Source organism: Sorex fumeus, unplaced genomic scaffold (assembly GCF_029834395.1).
Source record: "Sorex fumeus unplaced genomic scaffold, SorFum_2.1 ptg000047l, whole genome shotgun sequence".
Classification (NCBI taxonomy): Eukaryota; Metazoa; Chordata; class Mammalia; order Eulipotyphla; family Soricidae; genus Sorex; species Sorex fumeus.
The window spans coordinates 11,988,429-12,016,283 of record NW_026606104.1 but is presented as its reverse complement, the minus strand read 5'-3'; the positions used below and the strand labels follow the sequence as shown (position 1 = coordinate 12,016,283).

The following is a 27,855-nucleotide window of genomic DNA, read 5'->3' as shown; positions in this document are numbered from 1 at the left end:
GAGTCTGGCTGTGAACATGGCAGATATTGGATTATGTAGGTTTTCAAGTGCAGAGGCTATGTTTGGGTGGGTGGTAGGCTCTCCTGCTCCCCTCCAGGGTGCCACAGATATGAGACTCAGCCAGGTGCAGTCTCCAGAGGCATCTCTCTGTCCTCATATTTTAACAAATGTAGATTATGTAAAATGTAATTTAAAGTGAAGAAAATGAACAAATAGGTTACAAAATTATAGGAAGAAGGATTAGGAAGTAGCTAGAGTTCACTAAATCCAGGCAGCATAACAAGGTGATTGAAATGTGTTTGAGAAAGCATTTGGACCATGGTCATGAACTTTATTCTAGTTAAGAGGTGATATATGATCATGAACTTGAACATGAACTTTAATCTTTTTAAGAGTCATGTATAGAGTGATGCATGAGTTCCATGGATAGCAGAAAGATAGAGAATAAACATAGGAGTCTGGATGGAAACATTTAGGAGGTATACTACACTTGGATGCATGGTGTAGTCCCAAATTTTAGTCCTGCACAGAATTCCTTTGCAATTTTAACCAACAATTCATTTTTCTTCCATCCCATGTATGCATCATTTTTTGTTGTTTATTAATGTTCTTATTGAAATGATGACACTTGTAGGGGCTGAGATGTGGAAGACAGATTCTTTTATATTCTCTAAGTTCCATTTTACTTTCTTGTTTATTTATAATGTTGTTTACATTGTCAACGAGGTTACTAATTCAATTTCAGCTTCTTTCATTCTGAACTGATGTCCTTCTGTTTTTTCTCCCCTTCAGGTAGGTGACCATGTTGGTTTCTTAATTTATTTATATTTGGATGAGTTTTTAAAATTTTTCCCATTAACTTTTAATTAACTTACTAATGGTCTCCAGTTTATCGCACATTGATAGCACTGTTGTTTTTAAGTTTTCTTAAGTAGTTTTCAAAGTTATATTGTCTTTGAATCTCTTTCTGGGTTTTTGTCCCTATCCATCAAAGCAACCTAATCTTACAGTTTTTCATTGCACCTGGTGTTATATGAGGGCCAGAAGTGGTGAGCTGAGTCTGAGTTGACCTGAGCAATTATGGGCTGTTTAGGTTTCCAAGAGTGAGCAGGTGGTTGGGCTCTGAGTTGTGTTCACGTGAATGACATCTGGGGATTCTGTGATTACCATTCCCCTATAGCTGTTATAGCACCTAGATGTAGTTGATCTGGCCTCTATCACAGGGGTTATAGTTCATAATGCTTGGAAATTGCTGTGCAGTTAAAGTTTGGCCTGCAGGAGGACTGGCGCATGGTAGGAAGCTTGCCACAAGTGAGGGGAGAGTGCAGTTAGGACAGAAAAGGGACCCCTGTGGTAATGATAGTTGGAAGTGATCATTCTGGATAAAAACTGAGTCTTATCCCCAAGGAAACTGGAGACATTTGTAGCAAAAAATGTATACTAGTGAAGGGATAGGTGTTACAATAGTTTATGACTGAAACCAATTATGAACAACTTTGTCAGTGTGTATCTCATGGTGATTCAATTGAAAGTAACTTAAAAAATTTTTAAAAAATCAAAGAAAATGTCCCGCCTGGTTGAATAGTAAATGGAGATTATAGTCACATGTATTTAGTAACAGTTGTTCAGCAAGCTGATCTTCATAGCTACTGGAGAATATTTGCATTTACTAGTCCATGTTCAGGAATAGCTTCTCTCAACCACAGGTCTTATGGACAAGGTTTACTTCTGGAGTGTCTTCCTCTGTGGCCTGGGGCAACAGCACATGTTTTGTGTTGACTTCTTTCAGCTCTCCCCATAAACTATCTGCATGACTGTGCAGAACAGATGGTTCAATGCTTGGGTCTAGTCGTGCAGCCCAGGGTCTGGTCTCGCCCAGTGTTGGGGCCATCAGGCTGTGGTACCAGAGATAACTATGGGCCTCACACATGCCAGGCATGGACTTCAGTTCTTTAAGCTATTATTATAAATAATTTTATAGTTCATTTTTTATTTCTTTATTTTAACTAATTTAATCATTAGTACTTTTTTTTTTTAATAACAGGACCTTATATTCCTGCTAGTCACTTTTTTTTAAATGTAGGAGTACTGCTATTTATTCAGACACTGATTAGCTGATTGAATTGGGCATGAACTCCACCGCTAATCATTTTTATTCCTCGAAATCTTTGCTTTGGATAAAGGCCATAGATTAGTAAGGTTTGAGCCTATTAATAATGCTCCTGCACCAATTATCTTATATTTCACAGGTAGGTTTGCTATCAACACAGTACCAAGAAAAATAAGTGTCTCTGAAACTATTTCAACCCAATTATTTTGGATGCTTGTAATATTTTCTTCTACTTGATTTATAGTCCTATTCATTTCTTCAGACTTATTTGTAAACCCTTCAGTACGTAGTTTTTCTTGATTCTGTAAAAGAGAGAATTTTTCTTTTAAATACTTCGATTAGCATTTAACAATGCAATAAGATTGTGTCTTTTATTATTATTGCTTTAGGTATTCTTTGATGAGTTTCTATAATTTTTCCATGCTTGTACCTAGATAATAAAAAAATCCAAACTTCATTGCATCTATGATCCCTTAGTACCATCACACTGGGGGTGGGAAACAGTTGTGGGTATATCAGACCTGACACTATCCATCCCAGTATATGTTTCATCTTTGAGGATACATGTGGAAGTACAGAAGTTCAATTCTAATTATTTCAGCATTTAACTCAGGAAACATGGTCATACATGAAACAAACAATGGAAAGTGAACTCTTTATAGAGCAGTGGTTATCAAGTATCAGGTTGGAACATAGGATACATTTTATTCTAGGAGTATGAATAAATCAAGAATATCTGGAAACAAGCAAATTTGATAGTTTTGGCATCCCATATTTTATTTCATGCACAGTGTGATCATTTCAAGACCAGGGCTTGTTGTAGTTCTTGCTGGTGCAGCTCCTGTGCTGCCTGAACTGAGTATCCTTTGATATCACTCCAGGGTTCTTGGAGACAATATCTTCAGATATTAAGTCCAGACAATGGCAACAGACTGATGCCAGGGGGGCAATACTCTCCAGCATATAGTAAAAGTAAGTAAAGTAAAGGCCCTCCCGTTGATCATCGATTTGCTCGAGCGGGCCCAGTAACGTCTCCATTGGAGACTTTATTGTTACTGTGTCTGGCAGATCAAATACATCACGGGGAGCTTGCTAGGCCCTGCCGTGCGGGTGAGATACTCTCCGTAGCTTGCAGGGCTCTCCTAGAGAGAGAGCATATAATATAGGTTGATAATTCCCTTTGGCTGGGCTTGGGGACATGATTACCTTTGAAGCCTTTAAGGTTGCTGTTGGAAACCTTTAAGAATAATAAGCTTTGTTACTATTTAGAGAACTTAGAGATGCTGAGTTTGTTTCCCTTGAAATTATTTGTTGCCATGCAACCACTGATCATCCCTTTTGTTTCCCCTTCCCTTTTGCCTCTGTATAATCATTGCTTGGCATGAATAAGCTTTTCAGCTGGTCACCAATCAATGACCTGCTTTTCTGGCTCCCAGTCAGTAGCTTGCATTTGTGTCTATGAACGATCAATCTTAGACTGGGTAGGAATCAGCCTGTAGCTCAAAGGTACCCGGCACCTTGGGACAGTGACAAGTGATATTTTTTTAAAAGATGTTTATATCATGTATCCTAAGGATTCAAGGAGTCATGCCCTATTCACTTGGGGCCACAATGGAAACTTTGTAATAAACACAGTCATCTAGGAGCTTTGGTGATGGTTATAATGACTAAAGTAAAATGTTACTGAAAAAGTGGTTCATTATGATTTACATTTTAGTATAATCCAGATTTATTCTGTTTCAGCAAATCATGTGCCCTTAGACTTCCCAATGTGGTACTTTTTTTTTATAGCTTCCTCCCTCCCTCCCTCCCTCCCTCCCTCCCTCCCTCCCTCCCTCCCTCCCTTCCTTCCTTCCTTCTTTTTCTTCCTTCCTTTCTTCCATATTTCTTTTCCACACCCTGCAATGCTCAGGGGTTACTGCTGTCTATGAACAAAGGAGTCACTCTTGGCAATGCTTGGGGGGTTGTATGGGATGCCGGGGATCAAAACCAGATTTGCTGCATACAAGGCATGCACCCTACCTTCTGTACTATTTCTCCAGCCCCTGTTATTTCTTTTTGAGGAACTAGGGTATATCCATCAGTTACTACCCAGGGTCAGTCAAAGGTTACCTTCAGCAAGTGTTCCAGAATTATTTTCAGCTCTTTCAATTTTATTTCCATTTCTTCCTCCAATTTCTTCTTCACTTGGATTAGGTTTTCCTTCAGAGTATTTTCTAGAGCCTTTGCTTTTTGCTCCTCCATTTTATTTCTCTTTCTCACCAGATCCATTTTCTTCTTAGATGCTTGATTTTGGGCCTGTTCAACTGTTTAGCAGTCGTTTTACACATGGCAAGAAAAAAGCAGTTATGTAAACTGAACTCATCTGAGCTCAAAGATTTAAACATGACTAGAAAGATTTTACATGATTTATTTATTTATTTTTGCTTTTTTTGGGGGGGTCACATCCGGCGATGCTCAGGGGTTACACCTGGCTCTGCACTCAGGAATCACTTCTGGCAGTGCTCAGGATACCATATGGGATGCTGGGAATCAAACCTAGGTCGGCCGCGGGCAAGGCAAATGCCTTATCTGCTGTGCTCTCGCTCCAGCCCTTTTACAGATGTTTTAAAACTGGCAAAATGCACCTCTGAATTCTTAATTTACCCAAGTCAGCAAATGGAAATTAAAATATGAATGAAATGCACTTTTTTGCTGTATTAATAGCTAAATCTTCTATACCTTTTCAGATATATCATAGTGTTGTACAGAAAGTGGAAACTTCTGGTTTAAGAAAGGTTTTGATCTCACGCTTGTCAAAGAGCTCTTCAGGGACTCACCTCCCATTTGTGAATACAACTCTCCCTTGTACCTGCTATACGTTTCTCTGCATTGGTGAGGGATTTGTCTGCGTGAAGGATGGCTTGCTCTGTTGATTCTTGAGATTGCAAGAAGCCCTGGAGGACCTCCATTGACTTTAAAAAGAAAACACAAGAAGCAGAGACTAGTCAAATAGCAAGTCTCTTGATGGGAGACATTACTGTTTAGTTAAACCAGAAAATTCTTCATTCTTATGAGGTTTCACAGTGGTTCCTTTTCTTCAGTTGCCACAATATAAAAACCTCTCTAAGGACTCATAAAATTTTCTAAAGCATTATCCTTCTTGATATACCAGTGGCTTCTCCTAAGATTGTTGCGAACTACCTACTTTGTTTATAGACATCCTATTTATGTGTTTATAGAAATCTTCCCTCTTATAAACATAGCTCCATCATTGTTTGCCCTATTTTTGTATTCTTTTTCATTATCAATCCTTGATTTTGGAGGGTATCATTAATTGATACTTCAATTTGTAGGTCTTTTAGAAAAATTTCTTAAACTCATCAGAAAGCTGAGTTTTAAATGACTTTCAGGTATTAAGAGTATCCTTATCATTTTTGCTACTTGATGGCTCTGTGATCTTGGAAACATTAACTTTTTGTACATTACACTCTTTAGTTGTGAAGGAATAAAATAATATTATTTTGAAAAATAAATGATAACCAATCACAACACCTAATACTTTTCAGCTAGGAAAAGAGTAATTAATGAATGCCAAGTATCATTATCAACATTGCTACTGGCACCACCATAATAATCATGATCACCACAATAATGTTTGGTATAATAATAAACATTAAACTATTGCACCTAATTGAATATTTTTGGTCTTCCTCAGGTAAAAGTCTTAAAATTCTTTAATTTTTAAACAATTCTAAGCACTGTGATTACAATAAAGTTAATAACATTTCATAAATACTATGTAAATTACAATCCAGCTTTATTGCTTCATGACTAATCTTGTAAGAGATGCAAATCAAGCCACTAAAACTCATTGATCTTTGGACAGAAAACTAGAGTTCTCTCAGAAGGGGGTTGAGGTGACTCCCTGATCTGCAAAAGCCCCATAGTTGCATCCACACCCCACAGCTGATGCCTTATAAATGACCCAACTTCAATGTTTCACAACTAATCTCTACAGAGATGCCATGTCAATGAAACTTCCTGGTACACCATTGGGGCCTGAAAACTCTGGAATCTTCTTGAAATATGGGTGGACAGCCTCCACTGCCTATTGCAGGAAGCCTCAGCAGGGACCTCCACATCCCACAGTCTCCACCATGTAAAAAATGCCCAGCTTCACAGATTCATTACTAATTCTTGGAATAGAAGCTCAGGCAAAGTAACTCACAGTTACCCTGGCCTTCACGCTGAGAACTATGTCCCCACACCCACACTGAGTGGAGATACTGAGAATCACCCCAGTCCTATAGATTTTGGAGTTCATGAAGTGCGTGGATTTATATGCAGCTATGAAACACTTCCATACTCCATAATACAGACAGCCCAGTAGGAACACAGCAAATTAGACTTCAAAGTAGCATAGAAGTCAGCTAGGTGCAATAAACAAAAAGAGAAACAGAAAGCTCAACTAGCAACAAAAAGCTCAGTAAACCCTCAGCCAATTACTTTAATAACTCCACTGTTATAACAATTTTCACAAATTTTCTTTTACTGAGGCATTTAAAAAAATTCTATATGCCATTTTTTCTCGTAACAAGCAATATAAAATAATTTTCTTTGTGCTGTTAAAGGGGCAGGCTTTGGAGATGAGTGGGAAACTGGGGACAATGGTGGAGGGAAAGTCACATTGGTGGTGGGATTGGGGTTGGAACTCTAAATGCCCAAAGAAACTGTATCATAAACAGCTTTGGAAACCATAGTGTTTAAATAATGTTTAAATAATATTTTAATAAAAACACTTTTTATAACAGTGTTTTTTTTGATGTTTTCCTTTTTTAAAAAAATTTTTTATTAGTGAATCACCGTGAGGTACTGTTACATACTTACGTTTCTGTTTGTGTTTCAGTCATACAATGATGGGTTGCCCATCCCTCCACCAGTGCACATTCTCCACCACCAATGATCTCAGTATTCCTCCCACCTCCCCCTCCCCCTTCCTGTCATATCCCCCCGCCCCTCCCCCCCTCTGTGGCAGGTCATTCCCTTTTTCGTTCTCTCTCTCCTTTTGGGTATTGTGACTTTCAATAGAGGTATCAAGTGGCTATTGTGTTCGGTTTATAGTCTATTATTGGAAGCTCCCAAGCCGAGCAGTCCTCCCAGCACCCTTTACATGGTGTTTCCTTCTCTGTCTAAGTTGCCTTTTTTTCAGCATGTGAGGCCGGATTCCAAGCCATGGGGCAAACCTCCTGGTCCTTATCTCTACTATTCTTGGGTATTAGTTTTCTCTTCTGTTACTTTATATTCCACATATGAATGCAATCTTTCTATTTTTGTCCCTCTCTTTCTGACTCATTTCAATTAACATGATACTTTTCATGTTGATTCACTAATTTGAAAATTTCATGACTTCATCTTTTCTAACAGCTGCATAGTATTTCATTGTGTAGATGTACCAGAGTTCCCATAATGAGTCATCTGTTCTTGGGCACTCAAGTTTTTTCCAGATTTTGGCTATTGTAAACAGTGCAGCAATGAACATACAAGTGCAGATGTCATTTCTACCATACTTTTTTGCCTCTCTGGTGGGTATATTCCCAGAAGTGTTATTGCTGGGTCAAATGGGAGCTCAATTTCTAATTTTTTTGAGGAGCATCCATACTGTTTTCCAAAAGGGATGAACCAGTTGGCATTCCCACCAGGAGAAAGGAGAGTCCCTTTCTCCCCACACCCACACCAATACTGGTTGCTTTTGTTGTTTTGGATGTGGGCCAGCCTCTTTGGTGTGAGATGGTCTCTCATTGTTGTTTTGATCTGCGTCTCCCTGATGATTAGTGAGTAGAGCATTTTGTCATGTACCTTTTACCCATTCTGATTTATTCTTCGAGAAATTTTCTGTTCATTTCATTGTCCTAAAGGTAAGGTAAAGGTAAAGGCCCTCCTGTTGATCGTCGATTTGCTCGAGCGGGCCCAGTAACGTCTCCATAGGAGACTTTGTTGTTACTGTATCTGGCATATCGAATGGCATACTCTCGGTAGCTTGCCGGGCTCTCCGAGAGGGGAGGAGGAATCGAACTCGGGTCAGCCATGTTGGCCGCGTGTAAGGCGAACGTCCTACCCGCTGTGCTATCACTTCATTGTCCTATTTTTTAAAAAAATTTTATTAGTGAAACACCATGAGGTACAGTTGTAGACTTACAAATTTTTGTGCTTGGGTTCCGATTATACAATGATCAAATACCCATCCCTCCACCAATGCCCATTTTCCATCACCATGGATCCCAGTATCCCTCCCACCCTCATCGCCCCTGTCCCACCCTGCCTCTGTGGCAGGGCATTCCCCTTTGTTCTCTCTCTCCTTTTGGGTGTTGTGGTCTGCAAAAGAGGTATTGAGTGGCAATCATGTTCAGTCTATAGTCTACTTTCAACATGCATCTCCCATCCTGGGAGGATCCTCCAAACACACTTTATTTGGTGCTCCCTTCTCTATCTGAGCTGCCTTTCCCCCTAGCATGCCCGGCTGGCCTCTAAGCCATGGAGTAATCCTCCTGGTACTTATCTTGGCTATTCTTGGGTATTAAAGGTAAAAGGTAAAGGCCCTCCCGTTGATCGTCGATTTGCTCGAGCGGGCCCAGTAACGTCTCCATTGGAGACTTTGTTGTTACTGTGTCTGGCATATCGAATACTCTCGGTAGCTTCTTGGGTATTAATCTCCTATTTTGTTACTTTATGTCCCCCAGATGAATGCAATCTTTTTATGTTTGTCCCTCACTTTCTGACTCATTTCACATAGCATGATATTTTCCATGTAGTACCACTTGTATGTAAATTTTATGACTTAATCTTTTCTAACAGCTACATAGTATTCCATTGTGTAGATGTACCAAAGTTTCTTTAACCAGTCATCTGTTCTTGGGCACTCAGGTTTTTTCCAGATTCTGGCTATTATAAAGAGTGCTGCAATGAACAAACAAGTGCAGATGTCACTTTGACTATATTTTTTGCCTCTCTGGGATATATTCTCAGGAGTGTTATTGCTGGGTCAAATCGGAGCTCAGTTTCTTAATTTTTTGAGAATCGTCCATACTGTTTTCCAAAAGGGCTGAACCAGTTGTCATTCCCACCAGCAGTGAAGGAGGGTCCCTTTCTCGCTACATCCGTGCCAGCATTGGTTGCTTTTGTTCTTTTGGATGTGGGCTAGTCTCTGAGGTGTGAGATGGTATCTCATTGTGGTTTTTATCTGTATCTCCCTGATGATTAATGATGTAGAGGATTTCCTCGTGTGCCTTTTTGCCATTTCATCGTCCTATATTATGAATGGGTTGGATGTTATCTGGAATTCAACCAGTGCCTTGTATATCCTTGATATTAGCCCTTTATCAGATGGATATTGGGTGAATATCTTTTCCAATTCTGTGGGTTGTCTTTGTATTCTGGTCACTGTTTCTTTAGAGGTACAGAAGCTTCTTTTTTTAAAGATAGTCCCATTTTTTAACCTCTGTTTACTCTTGCCTGATCAGTGGCAAAAAGTCATCTTTGAAGATAACCTGTAGATTCGATGTAGTGGAAGGTTTTGCCGACCTTGTCTTCAATGTACCTTATGGATTCTGGTCTGACGTTGAGGTCTTTAATCCATTTTAAACTGACTGTTGTGTACGGTGTTAGGTAGAGGTATAAGCCCATTTTTTTCCATGTAGCTGTTCAGTTTTGCCAGCACCATTTGTTGAAGAGGCTTTCCTTGCTCCACTTCACATTTCTTGCTCCCTTATCAAATATTAGATGGTCATATATTTGAGTGTGTATGTAAGGATATTCAAACCTGTTCCATTGGTCTGCTGACCTGCCTTTGTTCCAGTACCATGTTGTTTTAATTATTACCACTTTATAGTAGTAGAGTTTGAGGTTGGGGAATGTGATACCTAGCGTGTTCTTTCCCCCCAGAATTGGTTTAGCTATTAGTGAGGGTTTGTTCTTCCATATGAATTTCAGGAGTGTTTGCTCCACTTCCTTGAAGAATGTCATGGATGTTCTTATAGGGATCGCATTGTACCTGTACTATGCTTTGGGGATTATTGCCAATGTTAATTCTCCCAATCCATGAGCAGGGGATGTGTTTCCATTTCCTCGTGTTCTCTTTTATTTCATAAAGTAATATTTTTTAGTTTTCTCTGTACAGGTCCTTCACCTCCTTAGTTAAGTTGATTCCAAGGTATTTGATTTTCTGAGGCATGACTGTGAAAGGGATTGCTTTTTTCATATCACTTTCTTCTCTCTCATTATTTGCATATTGGAAAGTCATGGACTTTTGGGTGTTGATTTTATAGCTTGCTACTTTACTTTACAAGTCTATTGTTTCTAGGAGTTTCTTGGTAGAGGCTTTGGGGTACTCTAAATATAGTATCATATAATCTGTGAACAGTGAGAGCTTGATTTCTTCCTTTCCTCTCTGGATGCTTTTAATGTCTTTTTCTTGCCTAATCACTATTGCAAGTACTTCTAGTACTATATTGAACAGAAGTAGTGATAGTGGGCATCCTTGTTTTGTCCCTGATCTTAAAGTGAAGGCCCTTAATTTTTCCCCACTGAGGATGATGCCTGCTATAGGCTTGTGGTAGATGGCTTTGACTATATTGAGGAAGGTCCCTTCAAAACCCATTTTAGTGAGAGTTTTCACATGAATGGGTGTTGGATCTTGCAAATGCTTTCTCTCCATCTATTGATTGATCATGTTTTTATCTTTTAATTTGTTGATATGATGGATTATGTTGATTGACTTCTGAATGTTGAACCATCCTTGCTTCCCCGGTATTAATCCCACTTGATCGTGGCGTATGATCTTTTTGATAAGTTGTGGATTCTATTTGCTAATATTTTGTTGAGGATCTTCGCATCCATATTCATCAGAGATATTGGCCTGTAATTTTCTTTTTTTGTGTTGTCTGTTTGCTTTTGTTATTAGGGCGATATGTGCCTCACAGTAACTGTTTGGGAGTGTTTCTGTTTCCTCAATTTCCTGGAAAAACTTGAAAAGAACTGCAATAGGTCCTCTTTAAAAATTGGAAGAATTGCTAGTGAATCCATCAGGACCTGGAGTTTTGTTTTTGAGGAGACTTTTGATTACAGTTTTAACTTCCTCAATAGTAATGGTATATTCAGGTATAAATATAAAATTACAATATTCTGTCATCACACTCTCCACCAGAATGTTCCTCTGTCAACCAATGCCCCTCTGTCCTCTACCATGGTAAGTTCATGTTTGTAGTCCATTTCTAAGGCTCTTTTATCTTTGAAAAACCATTTGTTATTTGCCTCCCTATTTTTTCTTTATACCCTACCTATGATGGGGTTATTCTGCATGATTTTAACTCCTGGATTATAAATTTTGTTCTTAAATTATGATTCTTCAAACAAAAAACTATTGAACTATTTTATCATTCAAAGTACTACTCTCATCTAGAGTCCTAATAATACATCTTAGACTTGGAATAAAATTTCTAGTGTATTCAAGAGTGACTCTATATTTTAAAAATGTAAAACAACATAGATAAATTAATACATTCTTCTTTCTCTTTGTTATGAACTTATGTTCTTGATTACCAAAAGAAATAACAAAGACCTGCTGACTACTCTCTGCTCTTTTTCCCACTTCCATTTTTTACATACCTTAACTCCTTTTTTGGGTACCAATGCATAGTCCTGCTCAACTTTGTTCTTCGCTGCTAAGTAGAGACTGTGTCCTCCAGGTACAAAGAAAATTCCTTTTGAAATACTTTCCATCAGAGTTCTTGAAATCTTTCTAAGTTCATCCTCGCAGTGTTTGAAAGATGCCTCCTCATTTTGAAGCAAGAAGGCCTCTTTTTTTTCCTCTATCATGCTCTGCCAGGAAATTTGGAGAAATAGAACAAAAACAATCTGTTAGTAAGGAAAGTTCAATTCTAATTTTCTTGAAAAAAGAAAAAAATAACTGATTACCTAACAGAGAATTGTAGTGGACCTTTAATAGAATTCTTGCTTTAATCTCAGTTATGACAAAATCTGAAATTTGGAAATATCTTTATTGTGAATTTGTTGTTTTTATTACTATAGTTTGTGCTGGAGGGATAACACAACAGATAGGGAGTTTGCCTTGCATGTGGCCAACCCAGGTTCGATTCCTCCACCCCTCTCAGAGAGTCCAGCAAGCTACCGAGAGTATCCTGCCTGCACGGCAGAGCCTGGCAAGCTACCTGTGGCATTTCAATATGGAGACGTTTCTGGTGCCTGCTCGAGCAAATCAATGAACAATGGGACTACATTGCTATTTTACTATAGTTTAGGTAACATGTTGATAATAGTATTAGCATTTGTGATACTGACGTAGTTATCACACCTCACCATCATCAAAATTCCTCAAACCCTCCACCATTGATCTAATATCATTTCTAGTTTAGCTCATCATTTACCCACACTCTCAGTTTGATAATTTGTTTTTTAGGAATTTAATACTAAAAGTAATTCATTGAATTACTGTAAATCATTACAATTCATTATATTACAAAGCTACAAAATAATTCACGATTAAATTTCAGAAGTACAATATTTGATCACCAATCCCTTTACCATGCCCACTTCCCTCCACCAAATCCCCAGTCTTTCCCATTGGCCAGTTAAAAATTTTAAATGTTGTTTATATCTCTGAGTAATTTTAGTAATCCAAGGCCAAGAGTTCATAAATTTTTTTAATATTATCTATTTCCATGTTTTATTTCTGTGCTTATCAAAGATCAGTGAGGCCGTCTGGCACTTGTCTTTCTCCCTTTAAGTGACTTATTTAACTAATATGAGACCTTTCAATTCTATGCAAGTTGCAGTAAACTATATGATTTCATCTTTTTTATAGCTTCACAATATTCTATTCTGTATCTAGACACCACAATTACTTTGTTAGGCATCTGCGTTGCTACCATATACTGGCTATTGTTCTACGTGATGAACTATGCACATATATATTTGGATTAATAATCTTGTGAGGTAGATGTCCTAAAGAAGGATCACTGGTCAGATGGAGGCTCTATTTTTTACTTTATTTGGGAACTATACATACTGCTTTTCATAAATATTATAGTAAAGAACATTTGTTAATGAGGATATAATTTTTCACTACAACCTGGCAACAACAGTAATTTGAAGTTTTTTAAAATATGCCATTTTCACTGGTGTGAGGTGATATTTCATTGTCATTTTACTTGAATTTCCCAAATACTAAGTGAATATGAGTACTTTTTTATATACCTACTAACTTTCAGTGTGTCATCTTTGTAAAAATGCCTATTCATCTTCTTTCTTCATTCTTGATGCTTTTATTTGATTTTCTTTAATTGTTAAGCTTTTGAATTTTTTTTATATTTTTATAGAAAAATATAGAATTTTTTAAAATTAGAATTTTCTAATATTTTTCTTAGATATTAGTCTTTATCTGATGTACTGAGTGGAATAATTTTCTTCCATTTAATGGAACATCTTTATTTTAGGCAGAGTTCCTCAATGCTACTAAGTTGGAGAACCTAAGAGAAATCTATGAATTCTTATACAGGATTCATTCATCTCAAGATTAAATAAGAAAAAAGTAGAAAAACAGAAAAGGTCAATCACAAGTATGGAAACTAAAGTAATAATTGAAAATCTACTCACGATGCCAGAGTGGTAGTATAGCGGATAGGATATTTCCCTTGGACACAACTGATCTAGGTTCTATTCCCAGCTCCCCATATGATCCTATTAATATATCACAGGTAATCCCTTAGTGTTCAACCAGAAGTACATCTGAGCACTGCCTGGGGTGGCCCTCAAACCAACCAATCAACCAACCAACCAACCAACCAACAAACAAAAAATTTTCCCAGAAGAATAATCCAGGTCCAGATATTTCACTCTAGTGTTCTTCTACCAAACTTTCAAAGAAGAATTAATAACCACCTCCGAATTATTCCAAAAATATTAAAGAAACAGAAATTCTTCCTAATAGCTTTTAAGAAGACACAGTTATTCTAATACCAATAATACAGAGAAGTATTACAAATAAAGAAAATTATAGATCAATTTTTCAGGTAAACATTAATTCAAAGGTCATCCAACGAAATATTAGTAAACTAGTTACAACAAAAGAGCAAATGATCATATAACATGATTAAATATAGTGGGATTTGCTCCATCTGAAATGATGTTTCTATATATACATGTAACTTAATACTATATACCATATTGATAAAAGTAAAGATAAAACTCATATGACCAGAGAAAGCTTTGATGTGGTTCAACATCCATTCATGATCAAAACCCTCAACAAAATAGGAAGAAGAAACCTATCTCAAGTTGGTAAACTACGGCCATACCACACTGATTGCTCCCCATCTTGTCAAAATGGTAAGAGTCATTTACTATAAACCACAGCCAATGTCATACTTAAGAGCCCAAAACTGAAGGTGTTTCCTTTGATATCAGGCACAAAGCAAGAATGTTCATTTTGTCTATTGTTTTTTATAGCTTTGAAAATCTTTCCCATAAACAATTACGTAAGAAGAATAAATTGAAGGTATCCAAACTGAAAAAGAAGTTAAACTGTGACCATGTGCAGATGCCATGAAATTATACACATGAGGCCCTATAGACACTATTCAAAAACTCTTAGAAACAATATGTGAATGCAGCAAGTTAGTAGTTTTCAAAAACACACTACAAAAAATAGGTTGCATTTTGATATGTTAATAATGAAGTAGATGAATTTTAAAATTGAAATTTAATATGACAAATTTAAATAATATCATTTAGTGTCCTAAAACAGCAAATACCTAGGAATCAACTTAATAAAGGATTTGAAATTTTTTTTTTACAAAAATTTGTTTTATTTTTGAGTGTTTACATTTAAAATTCTAAGTAGCTATTGAAAAAAATCAAAACAGCATGGCACTGTAATAATGATAAAATGAATAGCCAATGGATTTGATTTAAAAGCCCAGATAAGACCTCTCAGAGTCTCCTGCCCCCGCGCCTGGCTGTTCTCACTGGGGCCCCTTGGAGGGGGGACGGGTTGAGTTTCCTTCCCCTTTCCAAACAGAGCCCTGGCAGCCGAAGACCTCCAGAACCAGCCACAGCCATGCTGAGACCACTCTCCCCACGTCCGGAAAAGCCTCATGCTTGAAGGAACTGGCAGAGGAACCCAGGCATGTGGGTCCAGGGGCTGAGATCTCCAAGCCTGCTCGGATCAGGACTGGGCCTTCTCTACCCAGATCCCCCATCTTCCAGTAGGCATTCACGGCCACGCGACATCTTATTATCTCGTTTTTACTTTGGAGAACCTGGCAGGCTACTGAAAGTATCCTACCTGTCTGGCAAACTTCCGGTGTCATACTCAATATGCCAAATACCAGTAACAATGATAAGTCTCATTCTCCTAGCCCTGAAAGAGCATTGAATATGGCTCTTTTAAAATCTTAGGGCTAGGAAGGAGATGTTACTGGTGCCTGCTCGAGGCAATCAACAAACAATAGGATGATCTTGATCGTGATCATGAGAAGACTTCAGATTTATGAACAGTTAATCAGTGACAAAGAAGAAACTGGCCTGAAGTGGAAGAAGACAAGCATCTTCAAAAACTGGGATAGGCAAACTAAAGTTAGATGCAAAATAAGAAAGCTATATCCATATGTCACACCATACACAAAGTTAATTCAAAGTACATAGAGTATCACAAGATTATATCAGAATTCATAAAGTTCATTGAGGAAAACGAGAGAACACTTTATGATATAAACCTCAGGTAAGCAACAACAACAACAAAGGGAACACATCACATTTAGAAGTTTTTTGTGATAAAAGAAGTTTTGTCCTTTTGATAGGAATCTTTAAAATCTACTGTCCTAGAAACTTTCAGTTTGAAATATTCCTAATTATATATTTTTACTATGATATAAACAATATATTTGCACATAATAGTACAGCTACTTTAGGGTTAGTAGTATAATTAATAGTAATTAATCCATGAACAATTATAAATGCAAAGTTAAACTGAGATTTTCTAAGGCTTTCCTTTGCAAGTTTGTATTTGTATTAACAAACAACATACGTAGCAAACCTCCAAGGACTGGAGCAATAGCGCAGCAGGTAGGGAGTTTGCCTTGTGTGTGTTCAACCCGGGTTCGATTCCTCCATCCCTCTGTAGAGCCCAGCAAGCTAACGGGAGAGTCCCACCCACACAGCAGAGACTGGCAAACTCTCCATGGCATATTTGATATGCCCAAAGCAGTAACAAGTCACACAATGGAGACGTTACTGGTGGCCACTCAAGTAAATTGATGAACAACTGGAGGACAATGAAAGACAGTCACAGTGATGTAGCAAACCAACTTCTCAATGTTCAGTGGTCTCTGAAAAGAACTGCACCCTTCTTGAATTTTTTTTTAATAAAGTAGAAGTACTGCTATTTGTTCAACCATTGATAAAGCTAAATGAATTGGGCATAGATTCCATCCTTCATAAATTATTTATTGAAAGTTTGATTGTGAAAATAATTAGGAACAAACATTTTATAACATTTATAAAATATATAAGTTAGTACCTATATATTGTGCTTTTATATTACAGCCTTTTTTGGGCTTTCTTCCATATGAACTAATAGGTTTATGTAACTTGATGAATGTTCAGAGGGAGACTTAAATTTAAATATTCAGTGAAGGTGGTTATGTTATGCAGAATTATAATATGCTTCAAAAGTTCTTTCCCCAGGTATGTACAATCTGTATAGTCACTGGTTTAAGGATGCCTCGTGAATATTAATTTTGTGGGTAGGTATATTATATGGCAGATATGGATTTTAGAAAATGAGAAATATCCACGTAGACACTACTTAATAATATGAGCCTTTTAAATAAGTGGAATTTTCTCAAGTTGGTTATAGTAAATGGGTAAAAAAAGATTACAAAAAATAGGATTTATTGCACTATCTTTTTCATGAAGATAGAACCTGCATATGAATAATAGGTTTGTTATTTTCAGCATTATGTAACACTGTACCAATACATATTGTACATAATCTGACCAGAAGAACTGTAAGGTAATAAATGTGTGTTTTAAATTGACACAAACACATGATAATTTGTTTTGATATAATAGAATTCAGTGACCCTACTCTTCAAAATAAGAGTAGGTGATTGATTGTTGTTTATGGAGTCCTATCAAAAGAATTAAAACTCTTTCTATAATTGGAAAAACAGTAACTATAGAACCATCATGGGGAAGTCTAGGCATCATTCTAGAAAGACAGAAATCAGGAAGGTAAAAGGCTAATATATATTACCAAAAGCTCTGTCTGGAACTTCCTTTTGTTATCCTTAAAGGAGTGCTCCATAAAAATTGCAAAGGCCTCTCTCTCACAGGCTGCATGCACATCTAGCAGGTCCTGAAGTGATTCTGTGGGGAACTGCACTTGCTGCGTCACCTGCTCACTGTAGTGGTCAACTGCCTTCTGCACAGCCATTGCATTCTCCTGCTGGGCCAGGAGTGCCACTGAATTTTCCAAACAAGGAACTTCCCCAACATTGATAGCATTCACATAGGAATCAACCAGAACAGCCAGTCCTGAATGACATGAGAGCTCTGTTATTGGTTTAAAATCATTATATATCAGATTTTTCAAAACCACAAAATATTTCTTGAAAAGAACTTAATTTTTCCTCTTTCCTCTCAAATATTCACATCCTTGTTTTCATTCTTTCTACTCCTCCTTATGCTTCTCTGAAACATTTTTCTTATAATAACACTATATGGTCCAATTACTCTCTCTTTACTGGTTCTCAAATTTAACACATTAAAGTATTGTTATCCACCAACATATTTAAAGACTTATTGTAACACTTTTACTATTGAAGTGAATGAAATAATTTTTTTCTACATTTAAGAAAATTACAACATTTGTTAATACTCATTCAATAGAAAAGACAAAGTCTATTATAGCAAAATCACCCAAATTTCATGACAGTGATACAAACATATGAAGTCAAAATGAACCTATCTCAACATGGGATACTATGTCTGCTCGAGTTGTCTAACCATGTAACCAACCTGTGTATAAAATGATGGCATAATTTTTTTCTCAAATTTTATGAAGTTTTAGATATTCAATATCATTATGATTATTTTCTTACTGTACAAATTCACATAATATCAGATTATTCACACTGAAAGAACTTATGTCATATGACACTTCACCACAAAGATTTCTATGTTTCACTGCAGTTTGTGCTTAGATCATTAGTGTATTAGTTTCACTTCATCACTTGATCACTTGACATCCAGTTACTCATCACGTTGCTTGAGCGGGTGCCAGTAACGTCTCTGTTCGTACCTTTCGCGTGCTAGTGTAACCCAATGGCGTCTGCTCGCTACAGTAACACGAAGAGCCTAAAACCAATCATTCAGGGTCTTGTCGAAGAAGTCTGACCATCTTGTAAGTGGGCGTCCACGTGACCTTTTGACAACCCATGGAATCCAGACAGTAATGGCGCTAGTTCAGCAGTCATCTGCAGATCGCATCCACTACCTCCACTACCCAGGCGCCACCACACTCCAGGCCGCTTTGCAGATGCTCAGGACGAGACTCATGCACGAATGAAGCCACACAGAACCAGGTAAGCGGAACATTGCGACCTTGGACTCCAGGCTCAATGGGATCCGGAAACAAAGATCCTCTGCCCGCTCCCACCAACCTCCAGCAACCCAGGGATCAAACCCAGAAGCCCCACCCTGCCCTGCCCTGCCTGCTTCCACCAATCTCAGGTGATCCAGAGATCACACCTAGAAGGCCACCCTGCCGGTGCCAGATAAATACCTCTTCGGCCAACCTTCGTGATGAGGTAAATATCTTCACAGCCACGCGACACAGCATAAAACATTAATACCCATTTTTCAAGATTACCGCACCAGATTTGATGGGGTTCAAATATGGTTTGAACCATGGGAACACCTTCAAGGGCAATTTGCAGCCACCTTAAAACCCTTTATCCCTCTTGGAGAGCCTGGCAAGCTACTGAGAGTATCCTACCTGCACGGCAGAGCCTGGCAAGCTATCTGTGAGGTACTTGATATACCCAAAACAGTAAATACAATGGGTCTCATTCCCCTGACCCTGAAAGACCCACCATTATGGCAGCATTAAGAAGGATAAGCAAAGAGAGGGTGACAGAATCTCAAGGTCCAAAGGCTGCCAAAACAAAGAAGGACTAAAATGACTGTCTGTACTTTCAATGAATATACGCTGGCATCATATGCATCCATTGAGCGAAAGATCAAGTATGACATCATTGATCTGACCGAGGCAAGAAGGCATCAACCGTATCACTCCATTTTTGACACTGGAGATGAACTGTTCCTCGGAACATGCGAAAAAAGAGGCTTCAGTGGTGTCGGTGTCCTTGTCAACAGAACTTGACCATGAGCATTAATTCATTGGAATGCCTAACAACCCAAATCAGATGATTACACTCAAATAGATGTGGCACACTGCCGGCAGTTTCTATCTTCGTTGTCTACTCATCAACATCTGATTATGACGAAGAAATTGAGTGTGTTAGTTTAGGAAGTATAAACCATCCAGTAGAGAAAGTTTAATGAAGAAGTACATATAATTCTTGAAGAGACTTCAAGACAGTGAGTTGTCCCATGTAGACTCATCTCTAAGTTGTGATCTCTGAGGCCTTCTCCGAATGGGGGCATGTTGATTGCCCATTCTGTCAAAAGTCCCAGTAGCACATACTCACTCAACCATATGTGTGGCTGTGTGACAACTCCAAATTTAACAAATGGGACAGCTATTAGAAGCACAGCAAATGTGATAGCAACGTTGCATAGAAACCTACTAGGCTCAATGAGCCAAAAGAATAACACAGAAGACTCAACTTATTGTTGAGTAAATCTTCAGACAATAATTTTAATAACAGTTATCTTGAGATATAAAATTTTTCACAAATTTTCTTTTCTCTTTTTTTGTAATTCCCTTTGTGATTTTGTTGTAATAAACCATATAAAATCCATTATTTTGTGTCTGTCCTAGAGAGATAGCACAGTGGTAGGGCGTTTGCCTTGTGCACAGCCCAACAGCCAAGCTGAGTTCGATTCCTCCGCCCCTCTCAGAGAGCCCAGTAAGCTACCAAGAGTATCTTGCCCGCATGGCAAAGTCTTGCAAGCTACCCGTGATGTATTCAATATACCAAACACAGTAACAGCAAGTCTAAAAAATGGAGACGTTACTGGGCCCTCTTGAGCAAGCAAATTGATGAACACGGGAGGACCGTGACCACGATCATGATTTTGTGCCTCCCAAGGTGGCATGGTTGTGTGGCAGGTGGATAACTGAGAACATTGGTGCAGGAATTGGTGATTAAATGCCTGAAACAACTGTATTATGGACGACTTTGTAAATCACAGTGTTTAAATAAAGGTTCAAACATTTTAGAAAAAAACAAGCACATGTTTCTCTGCATGGTATTAACATCTATCTTTGCATATCAGAAAGCGAAGTAAAAAAATTTAGAGAGCAATAATAGTTTTACCATACACAGTAAACCACTGAGAGATATGCTATAATAAAATTGACTCACCACTGCCTTTGATAATGATTCCACCTTTTAGGGTCTTGGGTCTTGCATTTGTGAAGATATAAGAACAGAAATTTTGGCATTGGTCCTGGAAAATTGATTCCAATTGGTGTTCTGATGCTTCCTCAAGATTGAGCAATAGATCATCATCTTTTGTGGGTTGTTTAAAAACAAAGCATTTCCTTTTGGGAAAGAACATCCTGATAGAATGTTTAGAGTCATTGGAACGTTTAATTTTTGAATCCTCACCTGTAGAAATGGGAGGGAAAAAGTAATCACTGAAAGAAAAATTTTCTATTAAGGGAATAAAGATTTCACTTATAAGGAATCTTTATATTACTGTGAATATGCTGCTTACATATATACCATTATTTAATCATGTAATTGAGCTGGAGTGATAGCACAGTGGTAGGGCATTTGCCTTGCATGCAGCCAACTTGGCCAAGCTGAGTTCGATTCCTCCACCCCTCTTGGAGAGCCCTGCAAGCTACCGAGAGTATCTCGGTCCCACGGCAAAGCTACCCGTGATGTATTCAATATGCCAAACACAGTAATAACAAGTCTCACAACAGAGACATTGCTGGGCCCACTTGAGGAAATCGATGAACAGCGGGAGGACATTGCTACAGTGCTACAGTACTTCAATCGTATGCTAACCTACTCAAGATTTGGAATTTCATCAACCTTTTGTACAGAAGTAGCAGTGAAGGAAATACTATTTGGGGTATGAAGCAGAAATATTTATCAAAATTAATGATCCTTAAGATCATTTTGTTAGCCCTAGTATAATGTGTACCTTACTAGATGCTTGTTGAATGATAGGTTCAAAATTATAAAAAATATTCTCCTGTGGGGACTGAAGTGATAGTATAATCACTTTTGTGATAGTATATAGCCTTGTATTTTCTTTACTTTATGTCTTTCTTCTATCTCTCCATGACGAATCACATTCTTGGAATCATTATCCTCTTTAGAGCAGGACCAGTAGTACAGTGAGTACATTGCATATAGCTGACCTGGTTTTGATCCCCTGTACCACATAAGTCCTTAGAGGTCTGATAGGAGTGATCCCTGTGCACAGAGTCAGGAGTATGCCCTGAGCACTACCAGTGAGGCCCCCACCCCAAACCTTCAAAACATAAAAACCTTTGACCATTTACTGATACATGTATGTATCATTATATGAAGGATGTAATCAATCAAGCCAGTAAATAGCATAAAATGATTTCAAAATGTAGATGATTTGGAAATATTTTGATTTGTATTGAATTTATCCAAGTTGATGAACATTTTTCTCTCAAGTGTAAGAATGTTTGCATTTAATAAGTAACACAAATGTATAAGTGTTAGGAAATTTTTGCTTTGATTTTATTCCTCATTTTTGATGCCATGACGTTTCCATTAACACTTGGTTCAGTATTAGATTCTAAATTTCTTCAGTGAACTTAAACTCTGGCTTAATAATGATACCTGAGAGAATACCCACTTGTCATGCATCAATTACCATTACATCAGCCTCACTCTGATCCCAAATAAAGTGTGTATCAATTGCTGAATGACAGGCTCAGTTGAAGTCACCTTCTACTGAAATTTACATCATTCAGAACATGCCCTAATACCTTCAACCAATTTCAACGCATTCTCCAGGTACTCATCTTCAGTGATACTCTGTCCTTTTGACTCCAACTTCAACTTGAAATCCCGTAAAGCCCAAATAAAGTCTGGAAAGAAAGTCACAAACTCCACTGAATCATTTAATTCTTCAGTACTTGGACAAGACTTTGTTCTGATTAGTTCTGCTAATTCAACTACGTAGTTGGAATGTTAGCTAAGGAGTGAGAAATAACCTACAACGGTTTCCAAATCTCACCCCAAAACCAGGCTTAAAAATACTCCATTGCTCTGCTTTTACTTCTTAATAATGGTGGGTTTTGGAAAAGAAGAAATGTTTCAATTGCCATTCCCATTGATTCCGTTAAATATGGCATTTTAATTTTTGAAAGGATACTGTAGCTGTTCCAAGACTTGGTAGTTGATGGTTCCTATGCTGTTGTAGACTAATACACTGCTCAGAAGAACGGCCAGTGCAAAGATCCAAGAGTCATTTCTGGAGTCACCCTAGAATATGCATTAGAGAAAAGCACGTTGGAACCTATTCTTTGTTGAATCAGCAATTGCCTATTTACTGTGTTATTCATTTTATAGTTGAACAGCTAACATAAAATTTGAAAATTATTCCAAACTCAAACTTAAAATTTTGGTGTGTGCATTGATTCACTCAGGACTTTAGTTTTTTAAGTTATTAAGCTAAGTGTAGGTGAGTGCAAATACATGTCAATTTCTGTTCAATGCTTGAGGTAAAATAGATATATAATGTAACATTTGAGATAAAAGTATCTGCAAATTTTTCTGAATTCTGAGCTATGTGGGGATTACAAACGTCATTCAATGGGGCTGGAGCAATAGCACAGCGGTAGGGCATTCGCCTTACAAGCGGCCAACATGGCCGACCCGAGTTCGATTCCTCCGCCCCTCTCGGAGAGCCCGGCAAGCTACCGAGAGTATTCAATATGCCAGACACAGTAACAACAAAGTCTCCAATGGAGACGTTACTGGGCCCGCTCGAGCAAAATTCATTTTACATCTATAAAATACCAGATGCCATAGTGTTCATTTCAAGCCTTTTAGAAGATTTTCTGTAAAGGCTGATATAAATGTCCACAATAATAAAATGATAAACTCTGCTAGGAGTGGAAGCCTGTATTTATTGTGAAATACAAAGAAGGAATGGCAAAATCCCAATAAATAATTGGGTAATTTTGATAAAAATCAACCATATCTGTGTAAGATATGAATGGATTACACAGAAAATAATTGGGAATTGAATATCTGATAGAAAGTGCAATTGTAGTGATCAAGAGATCAATGCATGTGAAAAACCCAACACAATAGTAAGGATTGTCAGAAACTTCCAGTCATATGAAGGCAATAGAGGCAACTTTCTTTGTGACAGTAGGTAATTATGACTATATTTGTGACAATAGGTGATAAGGCTAAGAACAAGTCTGGGGGCAACTTCTGGGTGACTCAGCAGTGATATGTTTCTTAACACTCTACAAGTTGTGAAAGCAGCAAGTGATTTTGTTGCTATTAAAGTTTTCAACTTGGCAGTTTTTGGATCCTTGACAGATGCAATTAGATTAAAAAAAGAAGAGGATGATGAAAACTACTATTAGGAATCAGCAGTGCTTTCTTTGTATTTTAAGATTGAACATTGCATATTATAAGTCTGAAGTTAAAATTCCAGAATTTCTAAACTGAAACAATAAACAGAGGCCTACTCTTGTTATTTTCTATTTACTCATTAACTCATAAGGGAAAATATTGTTTGGAACTAATACTAAAATAAAATAATAAATTGATACTATTCATAATGCTTTGGTCAATCTAGCTCTTGCTTTTATAGAAATCGGTAAAAATAAAAATCCTAGAGATATAGATTTCAAATCTCAGTGAATGTTCCTGGTGCAAGTGAATAATTTCTTAAGACTATTTAAATAAATTACTTCACTGAAGTCAATTTTTATCTTTCTCATCTCCAGTCCCATATAATTCATTTACTTTAAACTCCTATGGCTCATATATTCCATATATTACACTTTCCTATTATTTTTCTCCCAAATTTGAATGACAGGGTAAGGCTCCCAGTTTATATTCATGATACTGTGAATCATTACATTGCATATTTGTTGTTTCTCCAGTTTGTCTCTGAGTCCTCATCTTCATCATTGTATACCTAAAATAACTAACACAAAACCAAGAACTTACATACTCATTGTTGATTTGTTATCTTGAATCATCCACCATAGTGTTAAAAGTAAGAACTATCCTTAGTAACCAAAATACTTATTGAAAGTTCCAGTAAAATTTCAGAATCAATTTAGTCTTATTATTTATAACTGTTTTTGCAATTTATGGGAATAAGTCATAAAAGTTGAATTGGGGGGCCAGTTATGATGTAAGTAGAATATCAAGAGAAAAGATCACTCATTGCCTTGCCTTTTCCACATCGCCCAGGCCCTCAGTGTCCAGAAGTATCAGGGTGTGGTCTATCTTGGAGGGATGAGGTACACACCACATCCAGATGCCCTTAGTTTCAGCCTTCACTGTGCAACCCAGCTGGAAACCTACAAAAAAGAAGAGGAAGCAGATATTCCAAAAATATAAATTTCTGACTGAATTTATTTGCTAATTTGAGAGCTTATCTGGGACCAAGGTGGCTTCCTTTTCAGCAAAGACGGTAGTCCAAGGCTGGAGAAATAATATACCAGGTTTGGATCTGCCATTTTACTGGCTGAAAAAAAAACAGCCCTGGATCACATTTCCCAAAGAATGTGATACTGCTAAATCTTCCCAGGTAGACTGGTCTGGGCTGAGAAATCTGGGGTCTTCTTGAGATGGGAGAGGGCAGACTCCCCTTTCTGCCTGAAGGCACAGCAGGCTATAGCCATATCTGACACCCTCTGACACAGAAATGGCCCAGCTTCACCACTGAACTTCATCAAACTGCCAAGTCACTGAATTGTTCCAGAACGGTAGTTTCTAGACTATGTTTTGTACTTGCAAACCTGGGTTTGATTCCTGGAACCCTTATGTGATCCCCTGAGTAAACCCTGGGTACCACCAGGTCTGGCCCCCTATCTGAAGGAAAATAAATATAAATAAAAACTATAGTACACTTTTACACAGAATAAGCACTTGTTCAAGAAAAAATTTTTAATTTTTCTTTATTTTATGTAGAAATGTTTTAAATTTTGACCCTAAAATGATAATTTAATTAAAATAACAGGCCTTGTAAATTAAGATTTAGCATCAGATATATCAGTCAGACAAAAAGCATGCAAAGAAGCTGTGGAACATATACTTCTATGCAGAATATCTATTATATTTATAATATCTATTTATAGCTATTTATCTATTTATAGCTGAAGAAGATAAATTTGTCAGTTTAAAATTTATTTTTCCTTTACTGCTTTCCTTTTCTATTTATGTTTTCTAACTTGTAAAGTTAATGCTCTTTAACCCTCTTACTGTCAGTTGGTTCATCTCATGCCCTGTTTATGGAGGACTGGATTTTGTAGCGATGGAGTGAATTCTGGTAAATAAGACAGGTCCCACCTTCTAGGTGCTTGCACTAGAACTTCTGTCTCGTGTTGAGCTCCTTGAAAACTTGTTTGAAACAGAAGTAATAGTTATAGTGCAAATATTTTCCATGAATTTGAAAGCTAAATATTAATTTTAAAATAAAAAAATTTTATTTAAAAAAACATGCAAAGAGAGGAAAACATAACTATTCTGAATGTTCCTAAAAAGGCACTGGGATTGTAATTTATGAGCAATTGGTAAAATTTAAATGTGATATGGTGTCATAAAGGAATCAAATTCTGATCATCCACATACAGTATTAAAGGGATTTTTATCTTAATGGACCTGTCATTCTTGGGGTGATATTAGTTCTACTGCTTAGCACTACTGAAGAACAGCTATAAACTGTACATTTGTACCAGGATGTAAGAACAATGTTCATGACAAAATAATTTATTCAATATAAAAGATAGAATTTATACAATATAAAAATAGAAATACAACCAATATTAATCAATGTCAAGTGAGTAAGTAGTGTTATCTTTTGACAATTCACACTTAGAAACAGTGAAAATAAATTACAGGGACATATGACAACTAGATGGATTTTATAAAATGCTTTTTGAAAATAAGGGTAGTAAGCTCCAAAGAACATCAGGGTCTAAGTCCCTTCTTATGAAATTTAAGTAAATTTTTTAGAAATATGTACAGATGATAAAATTTCTTCTTAGAGAGGAAATATGAAAGATATACCCCAATGGTGAATGTTTGGTAAACTCAGGGACACTCTCTGAGGGTGTGGTTTGGACTTTTGTGTTTATCTTCATTCCCTGGAGACTTTCATTTATGCCTCTCAGAGAACCCATCAAGCTATGGAGAGTGTCCTGCCCACATGGGCAGAGTCCAGGTAGCCCCCCCGGGGTTTATTTGATATGCCAAATACAGTAACAACAATAAGTCTCATTACCCTGACCCTGAGAGAGGCTCCAATTGATGGGAAAAGACTAGTAAGAAGAGGCTGCTAAAATCTCTGGGCTGGGAGGAATAGAGACATTACTGGCGCCTGCTAGAGTAATTGAACGACCAATGGGTTGACAGTGATACAGTGACACAGTGATACATTGGAGATATGAGAAATTGATAAGGGTATATAGTTTAACAAAGTTTTAAGAACTAAAGCAAGGAGAACTACATCGTAATCTCCTAGAGATATGAAACATTCTGCTGTCTGTCCCTTTTAAAGCAGGATATGTTGAAAACTATTTATATGTTATTTGAAAACAGCCTATTATTTTTAGAGAAAAAGTCATCTAAAAGAGGAACTGGAGAGATAGTACAGTCAGTAGGAGTGTTTGCCTTGCATGCAGCCAACTCAGGTTTTATTCCAGTATTCCATATAGTCTCCAAAGTATCACTAGGAATGGTTCCTGAGCACAGAGCCAGGAGTAAAACTTGAGCATAGTTGTATGTGGTCCAAAAATAAAACAGAAACCGAAACCAACAAAAAATTCATGTAGAAGAAAGGAAGCGATTATTTGCTGTCACTGAGCTCCTGGAAGCTGAGTGGATGGGATCAAGTCAAAGGGATGGATAATTTAATTGGGCCTGGAAATCTTTATTGCTCAGACAGATGATTTAGAATTTGTGGGCATCTGGGTCTGAAGTTATAAATGTTCCCTTGAGAATTAGAATTTTAATCAGAGTGCTTAGATTCTTTCTCAACATGATGTGAAAGGAAAAGGCATGCTCAACCTTTGTTATTAGTGTTTTCATGAAAATGGCTCCCACTGCAGAATATCACTCACCACGGTTATGTCCAGCCAGGCGGTTCATTAGGTAGGATTTACCTGTCCTACATAGCCCTGTAATGGCCACCACCACCACTGGCTGAGATATAGTCTCAAGAATATTCAGTGCTTTGCGATTTACTCTCAGATCATTTTTGTAGTTTTCCACCAGACAGATGGGGTCCTTCATGATAGGTCCCTTTGACAT

General features: G+C 37.4%; 1 protein-coding gene across 1 annotated transcript; it reads right to left on the bottom strand.

Annotated features, from left to right (window-relative positions):
- Positions 1-1,696: 1,696 nt before the first annotated feature.
- LOC130031496 (guanylate-binding protein 4-like) lies at positions 1,697-27,855 on the bottom strand. Its single transcript, XM_056122844.1, is given in 11 exon segments — positions 1,697-1,957; positions 2,308-2,412; positions 4,223-4,416; positions 4,962-5,064; positions 11,753-11,965; positions 17,421-17,701; positions 20,719-20,964; positions 22,335-22,543; positions 22,724-22,833; positions 24,775-24,902; positions 27,666-27,855. Coding segments are annotated over 11 exon segments (2,040 nt in total).